Source organism: Callorhinus ursinus, unplaced genomic scaffold (assembly GCF_003265705.2).
Source record: "Callorhinus ursinus isolate GAN/ISIS: 27379988/994484 unplaced genomic scaffold, GSC_fseal_2.0 scaffold7, whole genome shotgun sequence".
NCBI lineage: Eukaryota > Metazoa > Chordata > Mammalia > Carnivora > Otariidae > Callorhinus > Callorhinus ursinus.
In genome coordinates this window covers 66,720,920-66,748,726 of record NW_027397069.1, presented here as the reverse complement: position 1 = coordinate 66,748,726, position 27,807 = coordinate 66,720,920, and the positions used below count along the sequence as shown (strand labels likewise).

Here is a 27,807-nt window from a genome sequence, read left to right as displayed (position 1 = left end):
GGGGGATGGGTTAGCCTGGTGATGGGTATTGAGGAGGGCACATTCTGCATGGAGCACTGGGTGTTATGAGCAAACAATGAATCATGGAACACTACACCAAAACAAATTATGTAATATATGGTGATTAACATAACAATAAAAAATTTTAAAAAAAAACATTATCTTCTCTGCCAGAGAAGACAAATATTCAAAATGTTTCAGAAAACAAAGGATTTATGCAGAATGAGCAGGGAGGAAAGTTATCATTTTTTAATTGTTATTCTCTTATTACTTATCTGAAAAAAATGGTAGTACTTCATTCCAGAGTTGACCATTCATTTTAATTATTCATTACATGTCAGTTACTGTCTTACACATTAAATTCTTTTTAGTTAATTCCATGAGGTAGAGATTCCCATTTTACATAACGAAACTAACATCTAGAGAGATTAAATAACTCGCTCAAGGTCCAGAAGCAAGTAAGTGGCAAGAACAGAATTCAAACTTGGATCTCATGGACTTAAGAGTCTTCCCATTGAACTAAGAATATCTAAGGAATATGTCCACTAATCACTATCTCTAGGTGAAAATTTCATTACGTTTTGTTTTATGTGACCTGTAGAAGAAACAAAATTGTAAAAGAAAAATATATCCTACAACTCTAACCTCCCAAAACTTTCAACACTAAACTTACAATCTTAAAACTTACACTTATTTTAACAGCCCATGAATACTCAAGGTTTTATACAGAATTCCTTCATCAGTAGAACCTTGTGAAGTTTTTAGGTGTTTTTCCATGGTTGCTGATGATACACATGGGAATGGGAACCTTTATCCCCCCCCAAACAATATACAGTCTTGGATTTGCTTTTTATTCTGATCTAAACAATGGATACTATATCCACTGTATATAGTATAGAGAAAAAATACTATATACAACGTCTACATACAGGGAAAATTTCTTTTAATTTAGTATGGAGAAAGGAGGTTCATAGAAATACATTCTGGTCCATTCATCTGTCGCTTTCATTAAGAGTCAGGATTAAAACACAAGCATAAAAATAAATAATTTCTGTGTTATGAGCATCTAAGGGAGGACAAATAAAAGGAAATAATGGCATAACATTTCTCTAATAAGGAGAAGTTTTCAGGTAAGTATTCATCAAGGGGCAAATGCCAGCCACACTTTTTTATTCAGTTTGAGCCACAAATATTAGAATTAATATCTGTGGCCACTGTTTTTTGAAATACATCATGGTACTCTAGCAATTATTTCCTATGTTGTAAATTATTCCCAGGACTAAATGACTTCACTGGCAAATTCTACCAAACATTTAAAGAAGAGTTAACACAAATCCTTCCCAACTCTTTCAAAAACATCAAAAAGAGAGGACACTTCTAAACTCATTTTACAAGGCCAGCATTACCTCGATATCAAAGCCAGATAAGGATACTATAAGAAAACTATAGACTGATATCCCTAAGGAATACAAAAATTCTTTTTTTTTAAGATTTTATTTGTTTATTTGAGAGAGAGAGAGAGCAGATGAGTGGGGAAGGGGGGCATGACGGGCAGAGAGAGAGACGGAGAAGCAGACTCCCTGCTGAGCAGGGAGCCTGACTGAGCCACCCAGGCGCCCCAGGAATACAAAAGTTCTTAATAAAGTATTAGCAAAATATTCACATTGAATATGAATTCAACAATATATTAAAAGGATTATACACCAAGACCAAATGGGATTTATCCCTGGGACATCAGGGTGGTTCAACATACAGAAATCAACACATTAACAATAACACATTAACATACAGAAATCAACACATTAACAATAAAAAATAAAAATCATATGAACATCTCAATAGATGCAAAAAAATTTGACAAAATACAACAGCCTTTTGTGATTAAAAAAAAAAACTCCACAAGGACCATACCTCAACATAATAAAGGCCACAAACAATTAAGCTCACAACTAACATCATACTTAAAAGTGAAAATGGAAAGCTTCTGCTCTAATATCAGGAATAAGACAAGGCTGCCCACTCTCATCATTCCTACTCAACATAGTGCTGGAAGTCCTAGTTAGCACAATTAGGCAAGACAAAAAAAATAAAAGGCATCCAAATCAGAAATTAAGAAGTTGTCATTATTTGCAGATGATACGATCTTATACAGAAAAAGCCCTAGAGACTCAACTAAAATTCTCTTAAAACTAAAACATATTCAGTAAAGTTGCAGGATATAAAATCAACATATAGAAGTCAGTTGTGTTTCTATACACTAACAAGGAAACAACTGAAAAGAAAGACAACAATCCCATTCACAATAGCATCAAAAACAATAAAATACTTAGGAATACATTTAACCAAAGAAGTGAAAGATCTGTACACTGAAAACTACAAAACTTTAAAGAGAGAAATTGAAGAATACAAGAACAAATGGAAAGATATCCCATGTTCATGGACTGGAAGATTAATATTGGTAAAATGTCTAAATGACCCAAAGCCATCTACACATTCAACACAACAATCCCTATCAAAATTCCAATGGCATTCTTCACAGAAATAGAAAAAAAAAAAAACCTCTAAAATTTGTATGTAACCCCAAAAGACCCCAAATAGCCAAAACAATCATAAGAACAAAGCCAGAGGCAGGTGCCTGGGTGGCTCAGTTGGTTAAGCAACTGCTTTCGGCTCAGGTCATGATCCTGGAGTCTCAGGATCGAGTCCCGCATCAGGCTCCCTGCTCAGCAGGGAGTTTGCTTCTCCCTCTGACCCTTCCCCCTCTCATGTGCTCTCTCTCTCTCAAATAAATAAATAAATAAAATTTAAAAAAAAAAAAAAAGAACAAAGCCAGAGGCATCACACTTCCTGATTTCAAACTATACTACAAAGCTTTAGTAATTAAAACAATATAGTACTGACATAAATACACACATGGAAACCAATGGAACAGAACAGAGAATGCAGAAACAAACCCTTGTATTTATGGTCAACTAATATTTGACAAGAGAGCCAAAAATACTTGATGGGGAAAGAAAAGTCTCTTCAACAAATAGTGTTGAGAAAATTGGATAACTACAAGCAGAAAAATAAAATTGGACCCCTATCTTACACCAGTCACAAAAATGAGCTTGAACTGAATTTAAAAGACTTAAGCGTAAGACTTGGTATCATAAAACTCCCAGAAGAAAAACATGAAAAGAAACTCCTTGACATTGGTCTTGGCAATGACATTTTGGATATGACATCAAAAGCACAAGCAACAAAAGCAAAAATCAAGTAAGTCTACATCAAAATAAAAAGCTTCTGCACAGCAAAAGAAATAATCAAAAAACGAAAAGGCAATCTTCTCAATGGGAAAAAATATTTGCAAAACATGTATCAGATAAGGGGGTTAATATCTAAAATACATAAAGAACCCCTACAACTCAACAACAACAACAACAACAAAATCCAATTAAAAAATGGGCAGAGGAACCAAACAGGTATTTTTCCAAAGGAGACATCCGAAATGGCCCACAGGTACAGAAAAAAACTCTCAACATTACTAATTATCAAGAAAATTCAAATCAAAACCACTATGAGATATCATCTCACACCTGTTGGAATGGCTATCATCAAGAAGACAAGAGGAAAGTGTTGACAAGACTGTGGAGAAAAGAGAACACTTGTTCACTGTTAGTGGGACTGTAAATTGGTTCAGCCACTATGGAAAACAGTATGGAGGTTCATCAAAAATTAAAAACAAGGGCGCCTGGGTGGCTTAGTCGTTAAGCATCTGCCTTTGGCTCAGGTCATGATCCCAGCATCCTGGGATCAAGCCCTGCATCAGGCTCCCTGCTCAGCAGGATGCCTGCTTCTCCCTCTCCTTCTCCCACTCCCCCTCTCTGTCAAATAAATAAATAAATGATCTTAAAAAAAAATTAAAACAGAACTATCAAATGATCCATCAATTCCACTGCTGGGTATATATCCAAAGGAAATGAAAACATGATATGGAAGAGATACATGCACTCCCATGCTCACTGCAGCACTATGCACAATAGCCAAAATATGAAAACAATGTGTCGATCAACAGGGAGACGAATAAAGAGGTGAAACACAACATACAGTGTCTATCAACACATGAATGAACATACATATATGTGTATGTAATGGAATATTATTCAGTCATGAAAAAGAAAGAAATCCTGCCATCTTCAAAAACATGGATGGACCTTGAGGGCATTATGCTAAGTGAAATAAGTCAGAGAACAACAAATACTATAGGATCTCTCTTATATGTAGAATCTAAAAAAATCAAAATTGTAACAACAGAATTAAATACCAGGGGCTCAGGAGAATTGGGAAGATGTTTAAGGGTACAAAGTTGCAATTAGTAGATAGGTAAGTCCTGGAAATCTAATATACAGCATAGAGCTAATACATAACAATACTATATTATAACTTTCAAAGGTGCTAAGAGACTAGATCTTAATTGTTCCCACGAGAAAAAAAAAAAAAAGATAATTACATGACATGATGGAGGTATTAGCTAATGCTACCATGGTAATCAAACTGCTATCTATCTATCTATCTATCTATATATATATCTCCAATCAACACATATATACACCTTAACTTACATAATGTTATATGTCAACTGTATCTAAATGAAGTTATTGTCAGCTTTAAGCTGTAAACTAGAAATAGACCTCTGAATTAATGACTTTCAGAAAAAAAAACTAAGGTATTTTATCACACATATATACACAAAATTTTCAAGTTCTGATAAATCAAAATGCCATTATTTCTTTTTCTCGGTATTTACTTTGGAACTTCCATGGTAACAACCCTATGACTCCTGAAAGGTTGCCTTTGAGAAGATAATGGTAACCTTAATGCAAAACACCTGAAAGTGGTTACATCTGTGAAAAGGGCTGTATTGTTGTAGACCTTAGAAAGGAATCATCATCTAGTGTTTTTATAATGGGTATCATAAAATTATCTGTAACTCAGTGGAAAAAACCCTGAAGGAATAAATTAACCACTTTTCATAGTTCTTTAAATGCTTTTAGAAAACTTCAAGAGATCAACAAGTTAAACACATGATCATAGCTACTGACCAAAGGGAAATTTATTTTCTATGATGCAACATTCTGGCCACAATACCACTTCATAATCAAGGAGACTGAAAGCCAGAAAGCCCTTAAACTCGGATCCGGACCTAGACTAACTTATAGGTCAGGGTCTCTCAGGCCTCAGTTTTCTCACTGTGAAATTAATGGAATTATTCATTCAATGTTGGTTGAATGCCTATTATGTGCCAAACACTGTGTTAGCAATAAAAGTTTATTTGTTATTTGTTTTGATCAAATAAAAACATGACCCTTGCCCTAGCAAAGCTCCTAATTTTGTGAAGAGACAAAGAAATGCAACATAGTAACTGCTATGAACAAACTGCTGTGTTTGAGCAAACTGAGAAAGGCTGCAGAGAAAAAAAATACAGTTGAGCTGAGACTGGAACAATGACTATGAGTTGCTCAGATGGGGATCATGGGAATCCCCTGAAGAAAGAATAGACTGAGCAAAAACAAAAAGAAGAGCAAGAGACAGGTTTAACATAGATGATGCATAGGCTGCACATCAGGGAGATAAACTTAGAGCCTGATATGCCACACTAGGAAATCTAACCTTTAACTTTTAAGGAATAATAAGGTTCATTCTACACTATGACTCTGGAAACTGGCTGTGGGCCCGACCAGATGAATCCAATTTGTCCACCATTTCATCTAAAGTTGTTAGACTCTTTTAAAGCAAAAAGTTTTAAAGCAAAAAAGCCATCCAAGTTTTGATGCTGACAGAAAATCTAAAAGACCTCACATAACTGATAAATTTTAGGACTAGCAGATTTCTATTGTTATGATTTATAGTAGTAAAACATTCTAAAATATACACAACAAATGATTTACTTCTATTCTGTATCAAAAATGAACTCTGTAAACCTATCGGTGTGAAAATTGTAAACAAGTATTAAATTTGCACACCCCACAAGATATTTTTTTATTCTTCATTTAAATAAAGCTTCATTCTCTTCACTCTGAGTATCAAAATTAACTATAAAAGTACCTAAAGAGAATATAATGTCCCATTTACCTGTGTTCTGCAGGTACAGGGGGCGGCCAAACAGCAGGATCTCTAAATGGTTCATCTTGACAAGACACAGGGAAATCTGGGGGCTTGTCAATTTTAAAACTTTCCAAAGTGCTGACAATACTTTTAACTTGTTCATATTCTTCCAATAATTCCTGCCGAACCTTAAAAGAAAATAACCTTTATGCTGGAAACTGTTTAAAGTTTATATGAATGGCAAGTAATAAATTGCTATAGAACACAAGTTTTCTCGGGGTGCCTGGGTGGTGCCATCGGTTGAGTGTCCCACTCCTGGTTTCCACTCAGGTCCTGATCTCAGGGTCATGAGCCTGAGCCCCATGTCAGGGTCTGTGTTCAGTAGGGAGTCAGCTTGAGATTCTCTCTTTCTCCCTCTCCCTCTGCCCCTCCTGCTTGTGCTCTCTCTCTCTCTCTAGAATAAGTCTTTCAAAGGAAAAAAAAAAAAAGAATGCACATTTTCTCAATGTCACTCCAAGTATGCAAAATGAATCATTAAAACATATTAAAAAACAAAGAACTATTTAAAGTAATATAGATAGGAGGGCAGAAACTGGATTGAAAAAATACATTACACACTTGGTTGTAAGGGAAGTAGTTATATATTTTTCCAAATGGAATTCTTATTTCTACTAATGAATGGGATGACCATTAATATAATTTAAAACAAGGAACTAAGTCAGGAACAAGTTAATCATTCCCAGAAATCTAAAATGTTATGCTAAATCCTTTTAATATACTTGTAAATAGCTTTCAGAAAATTATCAGCCAAAATTTTCACCAGCATTTCCTACTCCTAATATCACTAAGTATGAAATGCCTGTCATGAGCATCTGAAAACCTGAAGTGCTAGAATACTGAGCATTACCCATTTCCAATTTTTATTTAAATTCTCCTTCATCTAAAATCTGAATTCTTCTGAACTTGTTTAAATTCTTTCAAGTGTTGGATAAAGTTCATTATGTGTTCAAAGGCAAGATTTTTCCCATATTTAAGAAACTTCACTGAATACCTACTATGTAGAAATTCTTGTGTTTTCAAACTTTGAGACCAAACTAATTTTCAAAGGCAAACAGATAATAGATTGAAAATTATATTTATAAATTCATTTTAACAATTCTAATTTGTTTTTACCAGAAAGCACACTTTACTATAAAGCAGAGAAAAGAAAAATCTAGGTAAAATTCAACTGCTAATATATGCAATTATATACTTGGAGAAATGAAATTACAGAACCTAATGGAAATAAACATAGTAGAAATATCTGAACAGAAATGGTCACTATTTAACACAATTAAGAAATTGTCAAAAATATTTCCAAGCTAATAAACCACTCTTGCCTATGGTTAGTATGCAGAATAGAAAAAACACAACTAAAAATTCAACTTGGGTTAAAGCAAGTATATTGTTCTCACTCAACATATTTGGTAATGCTTAAGTCGGAAAACAAGCCAAATTTACCCTGAAAACGTAGTGAAACATCAATTTCTGACATGGAAAAATTAAAAGAAACACTTGAAAGGCATTAGTACATTAAATGGAAACTTCAAAGAAATGCTTGACTTTGTACTTTTAATTTTAAAAGGATTTTAAGTTTTAAGAATAAGTGGGGAAATTCTAATTCAAGTTTTTATTAACTGTACTATTATATAATCAAGTTGTACAATCAAGAGACAGCAAATATATTAGTTTTATTAGATTACTGACTCCTTTGAATTTGTAGGGAATCTTTCAAAAGAAGAGGAAACTTTCTTAAAGGAAAAGTTTTATGAAATGGTCAAAACTACATGTAAAAATGAAAGGGGAAAGGGCAAGTAGAAATACCTTATATCAAAAATTTGTGATCACACACAACTAGGTGACTGATCAAGAAAATTTAAAAAACTGAAAGTACATTCAATTGGAATTAAATATCCTCAAAATATGTCTCATGAAAGCTATGAAAAATATATAAAATATTAACTGGGCAAGACAAAATTATTCAGAGTACATTTTAAATATATTTCAGTATTTGGACAAATAAGAACTATTTACAAAACCTCCAACTAATTTTCCAACTCTGGTCTTTCAAGTATAATAAACTACTGCCCTCACTCACTGAATACTTGAATCTGCCTTACCTGTTGCCATTTGCCTTTGACAGCCGGGTCTCTGACTGACTGGCAATGTCTCTGAATCTGCTGTATCACCCCCTGGTAATATACCATTGATGAGTCATAGTTTCCAAGAAGTGCATATTCTCTTCCTTTCTTTGCATTGTCACAAATCTCAGCCAAATTCATCTTCCTTCAGAGACCTACACAGAATACATAATGTCTTCTTATTAAGTTTTCGGCACCAACTTTAGAACATTTTCTCTTTTCTCTAAAATATCTGCTTAAAACTACTTTCAAAGTCAAAATGTTCTCTTTTTCTTTGAGGTTATCTGAATGCATCTTATAATACTGAACAAAGTTTCTAATTTTGGAAGTACAAAGGACATCATAAAAGAACACCTAAGGAGATAACACAGAGAAATTACACAGGTCTGAACTACACATAGCTGATGTTAAAAGTACATAAATTGGACACTAGTTTTCCTTGCTCATTTATAATTACCATAAGCTGTAATAACAATAAAGATGAACTTGACTGTACTCAATTTATTCTTGACAATGTAGAAATAAGTATATGAATATCACATATTTTTCCACTGAAAAAACTACAGAAATTAGATTTAAAACATTCTGGGACACCTGGGTGGCTCAGTTGGTTAAGCGACTGCCTTCAGCTCAGGTCATGATCCCGGAGTCCCGGGATCAAGTCCCACATCCGGCTCCCTGCTCAGCAGGGAGTCTGCTTCTCCCTCTGACCCTACCCCCTCTCTTGGGCTCTCTCTCTCTCACTCTCTATCTCAAATAAATAAATAAAATCTTAAAAAAAAAAAAAAAAAGAAAAAAACATTTTGGCCTCCAAAACCAGAAGTCATACTTAAGGAATACACTTTAAAGGAACAGCCTACAGTTGTCCATGCATCATTTATACATATTTAATTGTCCCATACAACTGAAATCTAAGCAAAACCCCGTGAATTAAACTACCTGAGCCCTTTTTGCTCCTCAACTTGTAATCTTCTATTATTTTGTCATTCTATAGTTTTCTGTCTATGCAAATAACTATCATTGATCTTTTCCCTTCTACAGATGCTAGGAAGAAGAGTTATCATCTGAACCTCTGGTTTCCACCAAAGCCGTCCAACCCAGTAATTCTGGTTTTTCTTCCTGGCTTCCCAAACTCATCCGAGAATCACCCAAGGCTTCTATGCAAAGATATTTTCCATCCAAGACTACAAAGAGTAGGAAGTTCAGAGATACAGTAGAATAACATCCAGGAAGAGTCCAAATTGCCCTACTCTTATTTCCCAGAATAAACCAATGAATCCACTTAGTAGAGAAAATCAAAATATTTCTCCATGCCTAATCCAGTCAAGAAATGGGCAGAAGACATGAACAGACATTTCTCCAAAGAAGACATACAAATGGCCAACAGACACATGAAAAAATGCTCAACATCACCCAGCATCAGGGAAATACAAATCAAAACCACAATGAGATACCACCTCACACCAGTCAGAATAGCTAAAATTAACAAGTCAAGAAACAACAAATGTTAGCAAGGATGCAAAGATAGGGGAACCCTCTTACACTATTCGTGGGAATGCTAGCTGGTGCAGCCACTCTGGAAAACAGTATGGAGGTTCCTCAAAAAGTTAAAAATAGAGCTACCCTATGACCCAGCAATTGCACTACTAGATATATACCCCAAAGGTACAAATGTAGTGATCCGAAGGGTCACCTGCACCCCAATGTTTATAGCAGCAATGTCCACAATAGCCAAACTATGGAAGGGGCCCAGATGTCCATCGACAGACGAATGGATAAAGATGATGTGGTATATATACACAATGGAATATTACTCAGCCATCAGAAAAAAAAAAAAAGGAATCTTGCCATTTGCAATGACATGGATGGAACTAGAGGGTATTATGCTAAGCAATGTAAGTCAATCAATTGTCTTACAATTATATGAGTTCACTCATATATGGAATTTAAGAAACAAAACAGAGGAGCATAGAGGAAGAGAGGGAAAAATAAAACAAGATGAAATCAGAAAGGAAGACAAACCATAAGAGGCACATGATGTAAGGAGCACTGGGTGTTATATACAACTGATGAATTACTGAACTCTACCTCTGAAACTATACACTGTGTTAATTAACTGAATTGAATTTAAATTAAAAAAATATTTCTCCATGCCTTTCTGAGGGAATCAAATTTTGGTGTTGCTTGGCCCTTTCTCTTTACCTCTTCTCTATTCTTAAGGGGTTCAAAAACTCTTCCTCAAAATTAAGCACATCTAGTTCTAGGCATTTCAAGAACTCCAGTACATTCTTGAAAATAAAGCTGTTTCCTTTATGTGTTTTGACATATTATTTGTCCCTTAGCCCAGCATAAGTTCCTTGAAGGCAGCATCTATTTTTTTGAGAATCACACCACAGCAAAGAGTACACTACTTCTGCAGTTAGAAACTTCAGTGTTCAGTAGATTCACCCACATGGAAACCATGGAAAACCTCTTGTTCAAATCAGAACAGTAACACCAAGCAATAAAGTCTTATTACAGTAAATGAGCTGTAATTAATAAATCCAGTAGAAACAAAGCTGTTCCATATATTATTTTCTTTTAAAGTCACTGTGACACAAAAACATTAATTCTCCTAGTATGTGCAGATACACAACTATGCAGGATAAAAATACCTTGATGTAAAGCAGGGGTCAGCAAACTTTTTTTTTTTAAAGATTTTATTTGAGAGAGAGAGAGAGAGAGAGAGCACAAGCTGGGGGAGCAGCAGGCAGAGGGAGAGGGAGAAGCAGGCTCAGGGAGCCTGTTGCAGGACTTGATCCCAGGACCCTGGGATCATCCTGATCCAAAGGCAGACACTTAACTGACTGAGCCACGCAGGCGCCCCAGCAAACTCTTTCTAGGAAGGGTCAGACAGTAAATATTTTAGGCTTTAAGGGCCAACAGGCAAAATTGAGGATATTATATAAATAAATAATGAGACAAAAATTTTCCTAATATTTATTGATAAAATTCAAAACATTATAGTAATAACCGTTGAGTACAACTTTTTGTAAAACCGATCTCCTGGTAAGAATGAAGCTCTTTGGAGCGGGGGAGGAGAATAATATTTCACTTAGTTGAGAGTCAAAATTTGTGTTCCCTATCATCAAAATCAATTGACTGGGTGGCTCAGTCAATTAAGCAACTGCCTTCGGCTCAGGTCATGATCCCAGGGCTCCCTGCTCAAGTGGGAAGTCTGCTTCTCCCTCTCCCTCTGCCCATCGCCCCATTCATGTGCTCTCGCTCTATCTCATAAACAAAATCTTTTTTAAAAAATCAGTTGCAAACATTCATATGGTAATGCTGCTTTTTAATAAGATTTTATGTATTTCATGTTTGAAATGTCTTTTTACCCAGAACGGTGCCGTCACATACATATGATTTCAATTCGGCATGTTCATTGTTTGGAAGATATCTACAGACTTTATTCCTCTCTTAATATTTGTCTTTCAGCATGTCCTTACGTTGCAGATTAATCACTTCCAATTAAAGGTTAAGGTGCAAGTTAAATGGATTTTGTAATATGGTAATTTCCTTTGCATTTGCATCAAAGTCTCAGAAGGCTGCTGAAATGGAGCTCAAAAACTGTATTTACTGCCAATCAAGTGACATCACTTCTTTACCTTCACTTCTGACGGCATGGAAAGCTACATAAAACAGCTTAATATTACTTGTGATTTAAACAACACTAGTTGGCATCGAAATAACTTTTAGTTTTGCATATAACCACTGTTTTGCTTGTAATTTTAGGTTGAGAACATTAAGAAACATTATCAAGTCTGAAGCAAAAACTGATTTCCAAAGCCATTCAGTGTTCAATAACAGTGGTTGAGAGCAGTTCCTCTCATTCAGAAAAGCCTCAATTCAGCCCTAAGCTCAAAAAACTAAATTATAACTTTACCACTACTAAGCCACTGAACTGCAGTGTGGTAGGGCAAGTCAGGATATTCAGCATCTATTTCTGACAAAAATTCATGGAGTTGACAAAGACTAAATCCACAAGAGCAACATTCTTGAGTCTTGAGATGCTACTAGTTCTATATTGCGTGGTATATTCAAATATTCTCTGCAAAATACCTGCTGATAAATAAAACAATAAAAAAACTATAGATTTTTAACCACTTTACAATTTCAGTTTTGTAAATTTGCTCACCTAAGCTTTCTTCTGCTCTACATGTATTTTTGTCACCATCAGTTGTAATACATCTTAGCAGATTCCACCTCCGGTCATACACAATTCGTTTTTTCTGAACTTTTTGTAAATATTTTTGTTTGTAGTTATTCCATGAACAGTTTTTCAAACTAATTCTTCAAAAACTTCAAACTTAGGATTGATTTCTTGAATAACAACAATTGAGCTGTACTGGTAACCTCTGTCAATCCACAAAAGCCAAGGAAAACCACCCAAAATCATTTGCTTTGTTTTTTAATTGATTATTAATGTTCTCAACTCTTCCAGCAACTGTTCTCGCCAAAAGGCTAATAGCTTTAAACAAGTTTATTTTCTCCAGACACATTTCTTTGGCTACTACAATCAAACACAATTTAGTTAAGGCACCATCAGTAAACAACTTCCTTACTTGGCTAACAAATGAGACAGAAACTTAACCTCGGTGCAGTCTGATTTTCATTGTTAATAATTTTGTGAAGAAATTCTGCTATGATAAGGTATTCCTTTTTAAATGTTCTAATTCTTCTGACGATTATTTTCCTGTGAGTTGGGAATACTGTGATGAGTGATTAGTCTGGTAATATCAGTGTATACTGTATTTCTTTAGCACAGCTATGGTATTACTGCATAATAATCAACGCTCTGTCATCTAATTTGACAATCCATTATCTAAGGTACTTCAGAAGTATAGTATGTCAAGATTTTTCTCATCTTTTCTTGTTTCAACATGATGGGTATGTGCTGATGATAAAGTAAAATGTCACAGTATAGTGATATGCAAGTTACTTAAAAAAGTGATTATAGTGCACCAAGCAGCAGTGCAAAACACTGAGAATGTCACAAAATCTCCGTCCTAACTACTCAAACTCACAAAAGTAGCCATAAATAATATGTAAACAAATAAGTGTGGCTGTGTTCCAATAAACCTTTATTTATGGACACTGATAACTGAATTTCACTTAAGTTCCACATGTCACAAAATAGTATTCTTCTTTTGACTTTTTTAACCATTAAAAGAATGCAAAAACCATTTTCAGTTCATAGGCCATTCAAAAAAAGTAGCTGGCTAGATTTGGTCCCCAGATCGTTATTTGCTGACTCCTGCTTTCAGCTTCTATCTTAAAAATCTGGGAAGGGGCACCTAGGTGGCTCAGATGGTTGAGCATCTGCCTTCCACTCAGGTCATGATCTCCAGGTCCTGGAATTGGCCCGCATCAGACTCCCTGCTCAGCGGGGAGCCTGCTTCTCCCTCTCCCTCTGCCTCTCCCCTCCCCTCTTACTCGTGCTCTCTCTCTTGCTCTCTCTCTCTCAAATAAATAAATTAAATCTTTTTTAAAAAATTTTAAAAAAAGAATCTGGGAAAATACAAGCAAATTAAACCCAAAAGAAGTAGAACATAATAAATTTAATAACAGAAAATCAATAAAGTAGAAACAGAAGAATAGAAAATTTCAATGTAGTCAAACTGGTTCTTTAGAAATATCATTAAAATGAATATACTTCTACTAATACTGACCAGGTAAGGGAAAGAGAAAACACTAATTAACAAAATCAGAAATAAAGGAGGGGTTAGCATTACAAACTAAGAGGGCTTAATGAAATGGGCAAATTCTATAAGGGTCACAAAATACCAAAGCTTACTCAAGAAGAAATAGAGTGATTAATCTGATTAGTCCTACATCAATCAAAGATATGCAACTTGTAGTTTAAAATCTTTTCAAAAAACAAACAAACCCTCCAGATCCAAAGGGCTTCACTAGTGAATTCTCCCAAAGCATTAAAAAAATAAATGATAAAACCAATTCTAAACAAACTCTCAGAAAAAAAACAAAGAGGAAGAAAAAGGTCCAACTTATATTTTAAGGCCAGCATTATCCAGATACCAAAACCAGACATTACATAAAAGAAATTTACATACCAATATCACTCAGGAACATAGATACAAAAATCTTTAAATGTTAGGTAGTCAAATGCAGTAATATATAAAAAGGATAATGCATTATGACCAAAGAGGGGTTTATACCAATAATTCAAGGTGGTTTATTTTTTTTTCAAGGTGGTTTACATTAAAAAAACAATCAAGAGAATTTTAAGACAAGAAATGAAATATATGATCATCTCAATAGATACATAAAAAGCTTTGACAAAAAGTCAACACCATTCATAAGAACTCTTAGCAAACTAAGAAAAATATGTCCTTAACCCAGTAAAGAGCATCTATGAAATACCTACAGCTAAAATCATATTTACTGTGAAAGAGTGAATGATCTCCCCCAATATCAAGAAAGAACAAGGCCAGTATATTTGCTCTCATCCTTCTACTGAACATTAGAACTAGAAGTTCTAACTACTGCAATAAAGCAAGAAAAAAAAAGGCATACGGATTGGAAAAGAAGTTGCTTTTATTCATATACAACATGATTGTTAATGGAGAAAATCCTAGGGAATCTACAATAGCTACGAGAAATAATAAGTGAGTTTTGTAACTCAAAATTCATTTTGTAACTCAAAAGTTATTATGCTGTAGGACACAAAGTCAATATAAAATATCAATTGCAAAAAAAATCAACTGCATTTCTACATACTAATAGTAAATAACTGAAAACAAAAATCAAAACAATGAAATCACCAAAAAATATTAAATACTCAGGGATAAATTTAACAAAATACATGCAAGATCTAAGTATTGAAAACTACCAAAAACTGCTAAGGGAAGTTAAAGATGATCTAAATTAATGGATATACATGTGTGTGTGCACACGTTTATAAACTGACACATTCAATATGGGTAAGATGTCAATTCTCTTGAAAGTGGTCTATAGAGTTAATACAATCCCAAATAAAACTCCAGCAGCCTTTCTTGTAAAAAATGACAAGCTAATTTCACAATTTATATGGAAATACAAAGGGCATTGAATAGCCAAAACAGTTTAGCAAAAGAGTAAAGTAAGATAACTTACACTGATTCCCAAGATTTACTATAAAGTTGCAGTAATCAAGACAGTGTAGGATTGGAATACAGACAGACTCACAGACCAATGGAACAAATTAGACAGTCCAGAAATAGATCCATACATATATGGCCAATTAATTTCTCACAAAATTGTCAAAGCAAGTCAACAAAGACAATTTTTTTTCAAAAAAGGGTGCTGAAACAACCAGATATCCAAATGCAAAAAGAACATGAACCTCAACTCTTACCTCACATCATATACAAAAATTATCTCAAAATGAATTATTGACCAAAACACAAGTTAAAACTATAAAACTTTCAGAAGACAACCCAAGGTATGGGGAAGGAGGGGGCACCAGTTCCCCAAGCCCCAGTTCCCATAAAGCAACACATAATGGACCCCCTGACATCTGCATATACAGTAGGTTGCATTACAGGACAGGAATCTTCAGTTTAGGGAACCCAATTATACTGAACCTATCCCTTTGTTCCAAAGGAAGATACTATCGCTTTCTTCCAAGGCTGTAAGCAAGCCTAACCTTTGCTCTGAAGGAAGACACTCTATCTACTTTCCAAGGATCTTCAACTTGGTATCAACCTTCACCCTGGGGAGTCCCTTTGCCTCTTCTATGTTGATTTTTTTTCTATGTCTTTCTCTTTCTTGGTTGCTCCCTTACTTTTATGGAACACATTTTCCATATATTGGAGGTAGAGTTTTTGAGACTATTCTACCTTTATTCTACCTTCACACTTTAGTGATAGTTTGATTGGCTATTGAATCCTAGTTTGCAAATAATTTTCCTTCAGAATTTTGAAGGCACTGCTCTATTGCCTTCTAGGTTTCAATTAAGTTGGGAAGACTGATACCATTCAAATTCCTGATCCTTTATATATCACCTGTTTTTTTCCCCTTTCTGAAAGTTTGCGGGATCTTCTCTTTGACATAAGCTTTCAAAAATTATTGCGGATGTATTTGAAATGGGTCTATTTGGGACTCTTTCAATCTAGAAATCAATGACTTTAATTTTAGGAAAATGTCTGAATTATTTCATTAATGATTTCATTTTTTCTGTTCTCTCTTTCTGGAGTACCTTTTATTCAGATGTTGGACTTCCTAGGTTGGTCCTATAATTTTCGAACCTTTTCTCTCCTATTTTCTATCTCTTTATCCTCTGGCTCTACTTCCTTCAAGATTTTCTCAACTTTATATTCTAATCTTTCTCTAGAGTATTTTTTCCTTTTGTATTTTCTTATTGAAGTATATAACTTATATAAGAGTACACAAGTCTTAAATGTACAGCTCAATGAATTTTAACACTGGTGCATCCAGGTAACACCCATATCACAATAGAGAATACTTCCAGCACTTCAGAAGGATCCTTCATGTCCCCTCCCAGATAGTACTTCTCCTCAAGGGCAATAACTATTCTGACTTCAGTTACCATTGATGAGTTTTGCCTGCTTTTTAAATTTTTTTTAAGATTTATTTATTTATTTGAGAGAGAGAGAGAGCATGTGCATGAGTGGGAGGGGCAGAGGGAGAGGGAGAATCTCAAGCAGACACCATGCTGAGCGTGGTACCCAACAGAAGGCTAGATCTCACAACCCTGAAATCATGACCTGAGCTGAAACCAAGAGTCAGATGCTTAACCGACTATGTCATCCAGGTGCCCCTTACCTGCTTTTTTAAAATCAGTTTTATTGAGATATAACTTTTATACAATGCAATTCACTAATTTAAATCATATGATTTGGGGGCACCTGGGTGGCTCAGTTGGTTAAGCGACTGCCTTTGGCTCAGGTCATGATCCTGGAGTCCCAGGATCGAGTCCCATATCAGGCTCCCTGCTCAGCAGGGAGTCTGCTTCTCCCTCTGACCCTCTTCCCTCTCGTGCTCTCTAGCTCTCATTCTCTCTCTAAAATAAATAAAATCTTTTAAAAAAATAAAAATAAATAAATTGTATGATTTGATTTCTTTTGAAAAATGTATAAAGTTGCATATCCACCACCACCGTGGATGTAGAGAACATTCCCATCACTCAAGAAAATTCCTTCCTGCCACTTTGCAGTCAATCTCTACCCCTGTGATGTATTCTTCTGTTCACATATCATAGTTTTGTCTATCCTAGAATGTGATATAAATAGAATCACTCAGTATGTATTCTGGTGTTTGGCTTCTTTCATTTAGAATAATGCCTCTGAGATTCAACCATGTTGTTGCATGTATCAATAATTACATGCTTTTTATTGCTGAGTAGTATCTCATTATATGGATACACTAAAATTTACTTATTCACCAGTTCTCCATAGGCACTTTTCAAGAAAAAAAAGTACAGCACATATTCTTTTACCAAGCATCGTAGAATTTGCACTGAGGTTATATCTAAAACTTCAAGATACCAAAAAAAAAAAAAAAAAAAAATACAATCTACCATGAGAGAGAGTCAAATGCTACAACATATAGCAGAATTAATTTATTATCTAAAGCACCTGATAATCTATATTTACTATAAAATAAGTATATTTAAAAGCATAGAAAAGACACTAAAAATGAATAGACACATATGAAAAAGAATCAAAACAAACTTCTGGCATTAAAAAATAATCATTGACGGGGTGCCGGCCAGGGTGGCTCAGTCATTGAGCATCTGCCTTCGGCTCGGGTCATGATCCCAGGGTCCTGGGATCAATTCCCGCATCGGGCTCCCTGCTCAGTGGGAAGCCTGCTTCTCTTTCTCCCACTCCCCCTGCTTGTGTTCCTTCTCTCGCTATCTCTCTGTCAAATAAATAAATAAAATCTTTAAAAAAAATGTTTAAAAAAATAATAAAAAATAGCCATTGAAATTAAAAGCTCAATGCACTAATAGGGAAAGAACAGATTAAACACAAGATGAAAAAAGAACCAAGAAACCAGAAGACAGAGCTGAAGAAATTGTCCAGAATGCAGCTTATAGAGACAGAATAAGTAAGCAAAGATAAGAAATGCAGAGAATAAAAGAGATGGTCTATGATAGGTCTATTATGAATTCCAGAAAGAAAAAAAGAGAGTCAATATTCAGGCTATACTGGCTAAGAAATTTCCAAAATTTATGGAAGATAATAACTCTCTATTTCAAAATAGATAAAAATAAGTCCACATCTAGAGAAAAGTAGTAAAACTGAAGAATGTTAAAGGCAAAAGAGAGAAATACTACAATATCTTCAAAGAAAAGACAGCTAACTTTTCAAAAGCAACAATGGAAACCTGGAGTCAGTGAAATTATACCTTCTAAGTGCTAAAGGGGGTGTGGTGGGGTGGGGGTGGGTGTTGCAATCTAGAATGGTATAGCAAACTAAACTATTCAAGTGTGAAGGCAATATAAAAATTTCAAGCAGAAAAACCTGAGTATAAATCCAGGCAAATGAATGAGAGGGAATCAGTAAGTTCTGTTTTGTTTTTCTTACCTACTCATGGGAGAATATGGATGAAACTGGTATTTAATATATACTTCCTGGTGTGAATATAGGTATTTTTATACTCCTGTTATTTCCTCTGCCTTATTATATATTCTTTGAAGTAAAGAATTATATGGGCCTTACATTATACATGGGTGTTTGCTAAATGGGGGGTATTTACTAAATGGTGTAGAGTGGATAATGAACGTATGAGTGAATGGATATGATAACAACATTAATTGTTTAAAGACTACTTGATAAAGTAATATGATGCAGACAGGGTTTTGAAAGGTTTTATGTAATATCTTTCAAATACCATGAAATTAAGGACAGTAGTATTTAATTATATAGGCAATGAATAAAATACATTATTTCATCTCTACTAGTTAGCTTTTCATTTTTTATTTTTGGATTAGCTATATAACTTTGAAGGAGCTGATATATTTTGAAGGAATTTGAGGCAGTAGAGTATAACGGGCCAACAGCGCAGGCTCTGAGTTTAGACACATCTGGGTGTAAATCCAGGCTCTGGGCAAGTTTAAATTCTTTAAAGCCTCAGCCTCCCCTTCTATTAAATGGGGATAACTATTTTTATTTAATTTCCACAAATTTTTAGTTGTGACCTCAGGCAAATCACATAATTTCTCTAGGCCTCAGTTCTGTATCTATACAATAGGGAAAATAATATTTATCATCATAAAGTCAAAAACTAAATGTGGTAATATATTAGCATCTTTCCTAGCAAATAATGAGCACTGATTCAATGTAAGCTATTATTTTTACTCCACAGTAATATAGAGGTTTAGAGCAGGTAATTTTTCCTCAAAAACAACAAGAAATCAACTGACCCAGTTTTCATTATAAATGCCTAGAAGTGGGGCACCTAGGCATTATAAATGCCTAGAAGTGGCTCAGTAGGTTAAGCAACTGCCTTTGGCTCAGGTCATGATCCCAGGGTCCTGGGATAGACTAAGTCCCAAGTTGAGTTCCCTGCTCAGCGGGGAGGCTCTTCTCCCTCTCCCCCACCCCACTCATGCTCTCTCTCGCTCTCTCAAATAAATAAATAAAATCTTTGTAAAAAAATAATAAATTGGGTGCCTGGGTGGCTCAGTCATTAAGCGTCTGCCTTCAGCTCAGGTCATGATCCTGGAGCCCTGGGATGGAGTCCCACATCGGGCTCCCTGCTCAGCAGGGAGTCTGCTTTCCCCTCTGACCCTCACCCCACTTGTGCACTCTCTCTCAAATAATAAAATCTTTAAAAAATAGTAATAAGTAAATAAATAAATAAATTCCTAGAAGCTATATCCTAACTTTAGTTACTCTTAACCATAATCTTGAAATATAGGTTTTTTTCTAAATCGCCTTTAATATAAATTAGAAGTTTCTAGGACTTTTAATTTTTTTCAAAGATTTTATTTGTTTGACAGAGAGAGAGAGAGAACACAAAGAGGGGGGAAGGGCAGAGGGAAAGGGAGAAGCAGGCTTCTTGGGGTCCTGGGATCATGACCCGAGCCAAAGGCAGATGCTGAACCGACCAAGCCACCCAGGTGCCCCAGAAGTTTCTAGGACTTTTAAAATGGCAGGTTACATCTAAAGAAAGAATGAACTGCTCTAAGCAGTCTAATGCTTGATAATACTTCTCTTAGAGTTTATCATGTATTCAAAAATGAATCCAGCATCTTCTTACAGTATTTACTGCTGAACTGATCCAGTAATGTTGCCCTACACAGAATGATCCAAGTAATATCTTCAGGGAGAGTTCTTTGCTCAAGGAGAGTTCTATGCTCAGAATGAGAAGAGCTCTGTTCAAGTTCATGCTCAGACCAAGAAGAAAGAATATTGTTTCATTTGGTCCTATATAATAATGACTTGTCTCTTTCAGGACTCATATCTAAGCCTAACAAATCAAATAAAATCCTGATTCCAACCTATCTCTCCAGCTACATTACATCTACAACCACAACCTCTTCTCCTTTGAACTGCCATCGTCCCACAATACATACAAACACATACACTCTCTCTCTCTCTCTCTCTCTCTCTCTCTTTCTCTCTCACAAAGAGCTTTCTCTCCCAACACACTTGGGATTTTTATCTCATACCAAGACTAAGGCATATGTTTGGGAAAACCAAAAACTAGCTTATATGAAGAACCCTAAACTGCTTATGATGTCACAAATAATTCTTTTGTATCCACAGTAGTGGTTTTAAAATAGGAAGGAAAACATTTTTTCAAACTAATTTTTTAGGTGAGTGATATCTAATTCAGATATACTTATAATACACGTGAAGCTTAAGAAAAAAATTATTGCTTTAAGCTCTTTTCATTCTCACACTTCCATAATTATCTCAGAATGTTCCTTTTCCTTCTATGAGTTGCAAATTCCTGAAATATTTATTTTAAAAACATTGAAGCGGCCTCAACTACATCAATGTGAACAAAATAATACAAGTTAGAACACTGGTACCAAAACAACAAATCAGATTTGATTTTAAGCATGTTGTACCACATGAATTCTACCAATGTTCAGCCTCTACATATTAAAAAAAAAAAAAAAAGTTGATTGCAATCACCAAAGTCCAGTCTATTTCATGCAATGACTGCTCTAAGTCCAAGTAATTTTAAAAAACACATAACCACAACTGCTCAAATTACTGCATCCTAAAGTAGGTTTAATAGCAATAAATTAACTTACTATGTGAGTACTAGTCACCAAAACAGTTTACTTTGAAAGCCACAATACCTCCCATCTCTTTATGATGGGTTATATGCTCAAGGACTGTAGCTTGCCATGAATAACGGAGAATAGGACTTCATCACAAACTCAGACACAACAGCAAAATGTCTGTAGCAACAAAGCCTTTTCATCTGTTTCTAAGCTCACTTCTCAAATACTTAGGAAACAGAAAAATGACTGTCCATACAAAATAAAAGAATCTAAAGAGATCATTCTAAGAGCTTAAATGTTTCTAAAAAGTAACCACTAAAACCATTTCTGCCCATGTACTCAATTCTTTTTTAAAACACTGAAGCCCCAGGGCACCTGGGTGACTTAGTCGTTAAGTGTCTGCCTTCCGCTCAGGTCATGATCCCAGGGTCCTGGGATCAAGCCCCGCATCAGGCTCCCTGCTCCACGGGAAGCCTGCTTCTCCCTCTCCCACTCCCGCTGCTTTTGCGCGCGCGCGTGCTCGCTCTCTCTCTCTCTCTCTCTCTCTCTCTCTCTCTCGCTGTCTCTGTCAAATAAATAAATAAAATCTTTAGAAAAAAAAAACACTGAAGCAGCAGAGAATGTTTATTATCTGCCACACTGTCTCAAGATAGTTTAAACTATAAATTTTATCTTAAGTACTTAAGTAGCCTTTACATAAAAACAATAACATTCACTGAATATTCATTCCGCATCAGGAACTACGATAAAAATGGCTGTCTAGTCATTATCTAATTTAATACTCATCACACTACTAAATAAAAATAGTTATCCCCATTTAATAGAAGAGGAGGCTGAGGCTATAATAAACTTGCCCAGAGCCTGGATTTACACCCAGATGTGTTTAAACTCAGAGCCTGCGCTGTTGGACCATTATACTCTACTGCCTCAAATTCCTTCAAAATATATCAGCTCCTTCAAAGTTATATAGCTAATCAAAAATTAAAAATGAAAAGCTAACTAGTAGAAATGAAATAATGTATTTTATTCATTGCCTATATAATTAAATACCACTGTCCTTAATTTCATGGTATTTGAAAGATATTACATAAAACCTTTCAAAACCCTGTCTGCATATTACTTTATCAAGTAGTCTTTAAACAATTAATGTTATTATCATATCCATTCACTCATACGTTCATTATCCACTCTACACCATTTAGTAAATACCCCCCATTTAGCAAACACCCATGTATAATGTAAGGCCCATATAATTCTTTACTTCAAAGAATATATAATAAGTCAGAGGAAATAAGAGGAGTATAAAAATACCAATATTCACACCAGGAAGCATATATTAAATACCAGTTTCATCCATATTCTCCCACGAGTAGGTAAGAAAAACAAAACAGAACTTACTGATTTCCTCTCATTCATTTCCTCCTACCTCCTAATCACCAAGAAAAATGGAAGAAGGGAAAATCATCAGAATGGAAAGGATATTTAAGTGTAAAGACACTGATGGGTACAGAGGAATCCAAGAGAATGAAGGAACATGCTATTGAAATAAATGAAGCTGAAGTTTGTAAGTTATAGAAGCATTTACAAAAAATATCTTCATACTAAAAAAATATTAGAAAGAATAAAAATTTCAAACTAAAGCTCACTTTTAAAAAATAACGACATCTTGCCATTTGAAACAACATGAGAGTATTATGCTGAGCGAAGTAAGTTAAAGACAAATACCATGTGACTTCACTCATAGGTGGAATTTAAGAAACAAAAAACAAACAAGCAAAGGGGGAAAAAGGGCGGCGGGGGACAAACCAAAAAACAGACTCTTAATTATAGAGAACAAACTGATGGCCACCAGAGGGGATGTGGATGGGAGGATGGGGGAAATAGGTGATGGGGATGAAGGAGTGCACTTGTTGTATGAGCACCAGTTGTTGTATGAAAGTGCTGAATCACTATGTTATACACCTGAAACTAATATCACACTGTATGTTAACTATCTGGAATTTATTTTTTTTTTAAGATTTTTATTTATTTATTTGAGAGAGAACAAGAGAGCACAAGCGGGGTGAGGGGCAGAGGGAGAAGCAGACTCCTGCCGAGCAGGGAGCCAGATGAGGGGCTCAATCCCAGCATCCTGGGATCATGACCTGAGCCAAAGGCAGACACTTAAAAGACTCAGCCACCCAGGCACCCCCAACTAACTGGAATTTAAATAAAAACTTAAAAAAATAAATAAACAAAACTCACTTTTTAATAGGCTGCTTAATAGGAGCTTTTAATCAACAATTACTAATGGACAATTACTAATTAAGAATTACAAAGTTGGAAAGGGACTTAAAAGGTCATTTATTCCATCTCCATACCTTCAAATAGGATCATAATCAAACCATCCATAGCAAAAGAAACATAAAGACATCTAGGGGACATTAAACAACTCACCTTGGAAAACACTCCTTTGGTTTCTTTTTAACTACTCTCACAATCTATGCCTTAAATTTACCTAGCTAATGCCTGTATATACCTAACTTTTACTAAGTATTCTAAGGCGTTATTTCTCGGCCTATCATATATGTTACCTAGGAGAAAAAAGTGTTTGAAATGACGATGAGTACATTAAAATATACATATTTCCATTTACAAACCAATGCTCAAAATTAGTGACATCATAATATAAATCAATCCAGAAATGAGATCTAGTCAGACAACTGAAGAATTTTAGGGCTACTGGGATCTCAAATCATGCAGCAGAATTCCAAATTTCTTTGAAGATGAAACCAAGGCAAAGATGTTAATGTTATTAATGGTCTATAACAACATTTTAGAGCATTTCAGGAAGCCTCCCTTAAAAGAATAACTGATGAATCCTTTTATAGAACAAATCATTATTCTGTAATGTACCTACTACCTTGATCTACCTGCTTAATACGATCAGGTAAAGTCACAGAACGTGGCCTCTCGTCAAACAGAACTGACAATCCTGGTACGCACTGTTGCTAAGGGGGACAAAGGGAAGAGAAAGGCCTTCAACCACTGGGCACTTAGGGTTTACCTCCACTAAACTGTCTATTCTTCCCCCAAATCTTATAAATAGTATATTTTTTTTAGTAAGGAGACAGGTTTGGAAACTTGCCCATGATTACACAGAAAATAAGCTGTAGTTCCAGAACTGACAACAGATATATCTGACCCCCTTCCACTACACCATACTCAGCAAATGATCTTGGAGAAATGTTCTCTATAAAAGAATACCACTGCGCATGTTGAGAAAATAAAGTATGAAGTATTAATCCAAAGGATGTGTAAGGGCTTTCTAATTTTACTGTGATATTTACACAAAATAGGTAATTATCAGTTAAGTGAATAAATCCAAAGTTGTTGAAGAATACTCAATCATAAGTTCTTGGCCTGGATTCTCTTCTCTTCAGGAAGACGTTAGGCTATTGGTTTCCTCAATATTTTAAGCTCTCCCCATAGTAAATCAAAACTTAAGGGGAAAAAAATATCGCACAACCTTGTGTTTTGCTGCCGTGGAAAATCACTGAATTCTAATCTCAGCTCGATGAAACCCTTCTTAACTTGTCCTAGCTGTCCACAGTGGCTCTTCCAGATCTCCACCACTCTCCTTTCCCAAACCAATCTCCCCTCACCAGTTGACCTTGATTCCTATCTACCTCTTAGGGAACCGAAGGTTGAACTCTCTAACCTTTTACCACCCAACCTATAAATATACATATCTATTCTCACTTCTTTTCTTTCTTTTTCAGTGCATCTCTCCTCCTGTCAACAGTAGCACACTGCCTAGGATCACAGCGAGCACTTAGTTGATACTTACAAAACATAAATTCTAGACTAATTCTTCCACCCTGCTCATCCCATCCTTTCCCTACATTTTCAGAGACCTCTATCAGCTATCTCCTCTTCTCATCTCCTACATCTCCAAACATTTCCTCTTTATGTACTCTTTCCCTAACAGTTTATCAATCTTTAAAAAAAAAAAAAAAGAATACCTACAAACCGTTTTTAGTTACTGCCTCATCTCTTTCTTTTCTTTTCTTAAAGAGAAGTGTGCCTGGAAATTTCATATTAAGGAAGTACTGTCAAGTAAGTAGAATAATATTACAGGGTGTTTTTTTTTAAGAATCCTTAATTCTTTTTTAAAGTTTATTTATTTAAGTAATCTCTACACTCAAACGTGGGGCCTGAACTCACAACCCCGAGATCCAGAGTTGCTCACTCTATTGACTGAGCCAGCCAGGCACTCCAAGAACCCTTAATTTTAAAGATACATATTGAAATAATTACAGATAAAAAGATATGATATCTGAGTTTAGCTTTAAAATAATCCATTTGGGGGAAGGAGTAACAGATGAAACAAAATTGGTTATGTGTACATTCTTCAAGGAAAGTGATGACTACATGGGGAGTTCATTATTCTATTTTCTTTTGTATATGTATTATCAAGGAAAATTTAAACTTGTTTTTCAAGTAGCCTATGCTCACATTCCTCTTCATTTTTGCAAAGTAGTTTAGAAATATTTACAGCCACCAAATCCATTGGACATGTTTCAATCTTTACCTTACTTGCCCTCTCCAAGACACATGATACTCTGGACCGACCATTCCAGCTTCTTACTTTCCTCTCCTTTGTCATTTGTTATGCATGCTCGCTCTGAGTCTTCCTCTCTGCCTCCCAACCTCTCAGTCTCATTTGTGGGCACTTCTCCCACTTCCTTCCAAACATGACCCCACTCCCCCACCCCAACACACACACACACACACACACACACACACACACACACACACACAATGCTATTCCTTCCCAAGAGTTCCATATTCAAACTTTTCCTTTTTCATTTCTAAACATTCCTCCAATGTGAGTGGATCCATTCTCTCCTGTAATTTCAACTACTTATGCACATGCAAACTCATACCTCCAGCCCTGAACTCTCTCCTGAGCTCCAGATCCAAATGCATCCTTACCTGAATATCCCACAGGAACTTTGAATAAATGCTTAGAACTGAACTGACCTTTATCTTTCACTCCAACAAAACCCCACTCCTCATCCTCTCAAATCAATGGTTTCACTATCCTCACAGACAACCTAGCCAGAAAACTAGGACTCATTTGCCTCAGGGTTCCAAAACTTTCTAGCCCCCAACTTAAGTCATATCAATTTTATCCCTTAAATACTTCTACAATGCCTGTCTTTCCATAACCCCAACTGCTTTTCAGCCTTTTCATTTTTCTATTGTACTTTTTCCCCCTAAAACTGGTTTCCCTATACCACTCTATTCTCCCCTCTCCAAGGTCCTTCTCCACACTTCAACTGGAATTATCTTTCTAAAACACAAACCCAATTACACCACTACTCCATTTGAAATTCTTCAATGGTTGCCCCCCCCCCCAGAAAAAACAAAACAAAACAAAACACTATAAACTCTTTATCACGGTACCGAGTACTTTAAGATCTGGCCTCTTCCCCCCACTACACTGCAAGTACTCTGGGATTCAGGCATCAGAATGACCTAGGGTTCTCCAAACACAAAACACTGGAATCTATCCTTTCTTCTGTTGTGCCATTCTGTTGTGCTAAAATGACTTTCCTCATCTTCTCTCCCAGTGAAAGGTTACTCAACTTCCTTAACACAAGTCAAATGTCACATCATACTGGAAACTTCCTCCAATCTCCTTAGACAGAATCAGGATCTTTCTTCTACCAATGGGTACAGAGAATGGCATCAGTGGTTGAGATCATGACTTAAATGAGTTAGACCCACCTGGGTTGAAATCTCAGGTTCAAACCTTATCAGCTATGACTCTGAACAAGATCTCTAAGTGTATTTCCTCATCTCTAAATAACAGTAGCTAGGAATTTTTTATGAGCATTAAATAATGAGCTACATGCAAAATACCATACAGTGCCTCACTGAAATTAAGTATTCAATAAATGTTACTGTTATATTGCCATTTATTCCCTCTCTGGGCTCGCATGGCAACTTGCACCTACCTCTATCATACTATTGTGATGACATGACCGTTTCCTCACGCAGAACACAGACTATCTTCTAACATCTTTTTATTCCCACTACCAGGTATAATACCTAGAATATCATAGGTTCTTAACAAATCTTAATAAACAAGTAAAATGCTTCCAGCTCCTGTACTATATACCATAAGGCCTCAATTTTTTTTTCTAATGGTCTTTCTAAATTTACTTTCCATCTCCTTATACAAAATTGGTACTTCAAGTAAAATTTACAAGTCAGCCTCATTTTAATTGAGAAAAAGGGCATTCT

The 27,807-nt window shown here is 35.4% G+C and overlaps 1 protein-coding gene across 4 annotated transcripts in view; it reads right to left on the bottom strand.

Annotated features, from left to right (window-relative positions):
* The window catches only part of KATNAL1 (katanin catalytic subunit A1 like 1), an 88,915-nt gene that overhangs the window by 58,731 nt on the left and 2,377 nt on the right, over window positions 1-27,807 (bottom strand). For all 4 annotated transcript variants that reach the window (XM_025875110.2, XM_025875107.2, XM_025875108.2 and 1 more), the window contains exons 2-3: window positions 8,247-8,422; window positions 6,115-6,275 (exon numbers count right to left, since the gene is read on the bottom strand). In XM_025875110.2, the coding sequence (XP_025730895.1) occupies window positions 6,115-6,275; window positions 8,247-8,408 (323 nt within the window). In that variant the 5' untranslated portion in view covers window positions 8,409-8,422. The remainder of the gene's footprint in view (window positions 1-6,114; window positions 6,276-8,246; window positions 8,423-27,807) is intronic.